This window comes from Carlito syrichta, unplaced genomic scaffold (genome assembly GCF_000164805.1).
Source record: "Carlito syrichta isolate Samal-C Ts95f unplaced genomic scaffold, Tarsius_syrichta-2.0.1 Scaffold306319, whole genome shotgun sequence".
Lineage (NCBI taxonomy): Eukaryota > Metazoa > Chordata > Mammalia > Primates > Tarsiidae > Carlito > Carlito syrichta.
Genome location: NW_007250415.1, coordinates 206,050 through 211,119, shown reverse-complemented (window position 1 = coordinate 211,119; position 5,070 = coordinate 206,050). Strand labels below are relative to the sequence as shown.

The 5,070-nt window shown below is 50.9% G+C and overlaps 1 protein-coding gene across 1 annotated transcript in view; it reads right to left on the bottom strand.

The window, feature by feature from the left end:
- Positions 1 to 366: 366 nt before the first annotated feature.
- Positions 367 to 5,070, bottom strand: part of ETV7 (ETS variant 7) — a 33,007-nt gene continuing 28,303 nt past the window's right edge. The window contains exons 5-7 of the mRNA XM_008062994.2: positions 3,239 to 3,381; positions 732 to 832; positions 367 to 620 (exon numbers count right to left, since the gene is read on the bottom strand). Coding sequence (XP_008061185.1) covers positions 503 to 620; positions 732 to 832; positions 3,239 to 3,381 — 362 coding nt within the window. The 3' untranslated portion in view covers positions 367 to 502. The remainder of the gene's footprint in view (positions 621 to 731; positions 833 to 3,238; positions 3,382 to 5,070) is intronic.

Sequence of the window (5,070 nt, the reverse complement as noted above, 5' to 3'; positions counted from 1 at the left end):
AAACATTAGCTACCATTGTCATTATTATTGCAAAGGCTGACCAAGCTCAAGTCCTTTCTCCTGGTCCATGCAACAGCCTCAGGGTGAGTTCTTGCGAGCAAGCCCCTTTTTACAGATGAGGAAATCTGAGGCTCGGTGAAGGACCTTCACTCTTCTCTTTTGTGGACTGAAGGGTCAAGCTGAATGCCCATTCATGTCTGGCCTCCTCTCCTGAGCTGAGCAGGTACTGAGGAGTAGAGTGGGGACAGTGCACTCCTGATGCCCCATTTAGCCCCAGGGCTGCCCTACCAAGGGATGACACCCCCTCCCCCAGTGTCCTGGCTGTGAGGCTTCCCAGTCATCCCAGCTCCCCAGGCAGCTGGAGGCCCAAGACAACAGCTGTGATCCCATGGGTACAAAATCTGGCAGGGGACCCCTGTTGCCCTAGGAGGAAGGAGGCTGTCTTCATGGGAGGCTTCATCTCTGCCCCATCGGTGCCAGGTGCCTGGAGTCCACCTGCCCCTCACGGAGAGACTTCTGGCATCTCGTCCTTGAACTCCGTTCGGTCCTTCTCCTGGCTGTGCAACCGCTCCAAGTGGCTGTCCTTGCCCCGGACCATCTTCCCCGGAGTCTTTAGAAATCTGAAATTCAGACCCCAACTGCACATCAGCCCCTACCGGCTACAGGGGACCTCCAGTTCAGCCAACCCCAGTTCCACTTCTCCTTTTCACCTCGGCCCCTAGGCTACTCACCTGAACAAGAGTTTCTGCCCGGGTTCCTTCTTAATGATGTTCAGCTTATAATAGTGGCGCAGGGCACGGGACATCTTCTCGTAGGTCATGTTCACTCGGTTCTGGGAGGCAAAGCAACCCCATGTCAGGCCCCTACTCCATGCCTCGTTCCTTCTAGGCCTTATTATCCACACCACTGGGCTGGATGGCTTCTAAGCCTCTCGCCCCAGGGTTTTGTGAGGTTTTATGAGAGCTCGCTTGAGTTTGGAAAGAGAAAGACAGAGGAAGTTTGGGGAAGAAATGACAGGAAGTTCTGCCTACCTGGCTGAGACCATGGAGTAGGAATAAATTGCAAGTGACTGTCACCAGCAGTAACAAATAAATATGTATATTTGTGGGAAGTATAATCAGAGATGGCACGGTGGGGTGGCACAGATGGCCTTGCCACCCACTGTGTGACTTTGGTCACATCTTTTTTTCCCCTCCTCCAGGGGATAGGCAGTGCAGGGTAGGGGCAAAGAGCCTGGGCTTTGGCGTCAACTTGAACCCCAGCTCCAGCACTTGGCAGCTGTGTGAACTTGGACGAGTGTCTTTGCCTCTCTGAGTCTGCTTCTCCAACTATAGCATGAGAATAAGAACATTTGCCTCAAAGGTTTGTTGTGAGGATTAAGTCAGCGAATCCGCGAAGGCACTTAGACCATGTGTGGCATGTAGTATGTGCTCATTCAATGGAGTGGCTGCTCTGGGCCTGTTCTCTCCCTGTACCATACAAGGATGGGACCAGGTAAGCACCCCAAACTTCAGCTGTCTGCATCTTTCTGGCCACCAGCGCTGCTAAGAGCAACATAATCTAGTGGACACAGGGCCGTATGGCCTGAGTTCAAGTCCCTGCCCTGCCCCTTATGGGGAGGTGGGGGGTACTGTGCCTCAGTTTCTGCATCTGATAATACCTACTTCACAGCTGGGCATGGTGCTTTACACCTGCAATCCCAGCACTTTTGGAGGCAGAGGCAAGAGGACTGCCTGATCCCAGGAGCTCGAGACCAGCCTGGGCAACATGAGAGACCTTGTCTCTACAATAAATCAAAAAATGAGCCAGGTGTGGTGGTGTGCACATGTAGTTTCAGCTATTTGGAAGGCTGAGGCAGAAGAATGGTGTGAACCCAGCAGGTCAAGGCTGCGGTGGCCATGAGCATGCCACTGCACTCCAGCCTGGATGACAGAATAAGACCCTGACTCGGTGGCTCAGCCTGTAATCCCGCGCCTTTGGGAAGCTGATGTGAGTGGACTGCCTGAGCCCGTGGGTTCGAGACCCGCCTGGGCAGCGAGACCTCATCTCTACAGTAAATCAAAAAATCAGCCGGGCGTGGTAGCGCGTGCCTGTAATTCCGGCTACTCAGAAGGCTGAGGCCGAAGGATCGCCGGAGCCCAGCAGGCGAGGCTGCGGTGGCTGGGAGCGGCCACTGCACTCCAGTCTGGGCGACCGAGTGAGACTCCAACTCAGAAAAAAAAGAAAAAGAAAACCTACTTCATGAAATTGCTGTGAGGATTAAGTGAATTAACACAGGTAAAGCCCTGGCAATTAGACTCTATTGCATTTTAGAAAATGCTGTAAGTCGCTACTTATCACTATTGCTGATAGTTTTCTTGGCTGGGCATGGTAGTTCACGCCTGTAATCCCAGCATTTTGGGAGGCCGAGGCGAGAGAATTGCTTGAGCCCAGGAGTTTGAGACGAGCCTGGGCAATGTGGTGAGACCTTGTCTCTACAAAAAAAATTTTTTTAAATTAGCTGGGTATGGTGGTCCCAGCTACTTGGGAGGCTGAGATGGAAGGATCGCCTGAAGCCAGGAGACTGAAGCTGCAGTGAGCCGTAATCGTGACACTGCACTCCAGCCTAGGCCACAGAGTGAGACCCTGACTCAAAAGAATTGTTTTCTTTCAAAGACCTTGGTTTTTTTTTAACTTAAACTTTTTTTTTAAAGGACCCGTTCTTTATATCACCACTGTAAATCACACGATGGGCACAGGAGTTACATTTTGAAATCCTAACTCAAAAATAAGTGTGAGAATTTGAGGTGAGTCACCTGTGGCCACCCTGTAGCCACCTACCTCGGTTCAGACCCTCCTCACGATGAGAATGCCGGCCTCCTCATCCCCAGGCCTTTCTAGCCCTGACATTGGATGCTCTGGTGGTGCCTGAGACACTGGCTTCTGTCCCAGCTTCCTCCTCTGGCCTGGCCACCCACCACATTCATGCCCAATTCACGTACACGTGCTTTGAAAGGCTCAAACACTAAGCAAAGGTAAGAGTAAGCATTAGAAGGCGCAGTTTTGAGTTTCAGGGATACTTCCCATCCTGCCTGTCCCTGAATGCCTCCCAAAATAAAATGATCCAGGTATTCAGAGATTGCTGGTGAAGGCCCCTCAGTTGAGGACTGCCCCCTAGTGCTGAGGGGTCCACTCTGACTCCCGGCTCTAACTTCTTCTGGATATGTTGAGACCCTCCCGCCTGCCGGCTGAGGTTCACCTTGTGATTTCCCCAGAGTCTGGCGAGCCCGTTTGGATCCACAACTCGGAAGATCTTGGCGTCCTTGTCTTCCCACCTGATGTAGGGCTCATACCTGGCATCGAGGAGTAGCTGATACACGTAATCCCACAGCAGCCGGCAGTCTGCAATTTAGCACAAGGGTGCAGGCAGCTTTGCAGGGGCTGTGAGGACAGGTGTTAGAAGCGTGCTCAGGGGACCTTGGGGCTGGGACCCTGGGGGACCAGCAGAACAATGAAGATGTGGTATCATCAGAAACAGCCGCTCCTTACACAGCATCTCATTCAGTCCTGATAACTCTAGAGAGTGGCTAACTCCATCCCCAGAAAGAGGTGATGAAATGGGCTCAGAGAGGAAGGAAGGGATCTGAAGTCACCAGCTCCTGAGTGGCAGGCAGAGCAGGGAGTCTCGCCACTCCCTGCCTGACATCCAAGCCAGAGCTCCTCCATGGGAGGGCAGGTGGTCGACCCACAGGCAAGGTGGCCAGGCCCCTGACTCCACGTCCCTCTCCACCCCTGACCCAGTCACTCAGCCCCTTGAACTTCTATTAATTATAGCATCCATCCTCTTAAGCCCCCTTAATGATGAGACTCAGGGACACCAAAGGTGCCATTATGGAGGACAAGGAAACAGAAGCATCTGGGAGCACTTGCATGACCTTAAGTCCCAGTACTGACTGCACCCAGTGACTCACGCCTATAATCCCAGCACTTTGAGAGGCCAAGGTGGGAGAATTGCTTGACCCCAGGAGTTCAAGACCAACCTGGGCAACATAGTGAGACCTCGTCTCTACAAAATACAAAAAAAAAAAAAAAACAATCAAAAAATTAGCCAAGTGTGATGGTGTGCACTTGTAGTCCCAGCTACTCAGGAGGCTGAGGTGGGAGGATCACCAGGCTCCAGCAGGTCGAGGCTGCGGTGAGCCATGATCATGCAATTGCATTCCAGCCTGGGCGTTAGAGTGAAACCCCAAATCAAAAAAATAAAATAAAATAAAATAATCCTGGTACTTGGACCTGTTGGCTGGGTCCTTGCAGGCAAGTTACCCAGTCACTTCTGAGCCACAGTGTCTTTGCGTGGGGTAGCATGAGGAGAAGTTAATAAAATTGACAAAAAAAAAAACCCTCTCAGTACAGTACCCAGTATAGAGTAAGCACTCAAAGAATGTTAAGCATTGCTATTTAAAAATCCAATAATTGTGTTTTTTCATTGAGATGTAATATTTGTATATTTATAGAGTATGTGTGATATTTGTTACATGCCTAGAACATGTAATAATTAATTCAGGGCTTTAAGGCATCCATCACCATAAGCACTCATCATTTCTATGCGTCAGGCAGTAATTGTGTTTTTAGTGACTTCCAGTCAGGTCTAACCCAAAAGCCAAGCTTCTGTCCCCTCTGTGGTTTCTTATGATAAGTGTGGAGGCCCCAGTGGCTAGAAGACACCCTTCGGAGTGGCAGGCAGCTTATCTGTTGATCTCTCTGGTTGTCTGTCTATTAATCAACTCTTTAACTATGAATGCAGACTGGAAGTATATCAGTTAGTTAGAGCTCAGGCCCTGGAACCAGACTGCCTGGGTTTATAGCCCAACTTCACTAGTGCTGTGTGATCTTGGGGGAAATTACTTAACCTCTCTGTGCCTCAGTTTCCCTGTCTGTGAAATGGGGCTAACAACAGTACCAACCTCAAAGGACTGTTGTAGGATTAAATAAAGGCCTTGGCGGCCGGGCTCGGTGGCTCAGCCTGTAATACCGTGCTTTGGGAGGCTGAGGTGAGTGAATTGCCTGAGCCCGTGGGTTCGAGACCCGCCT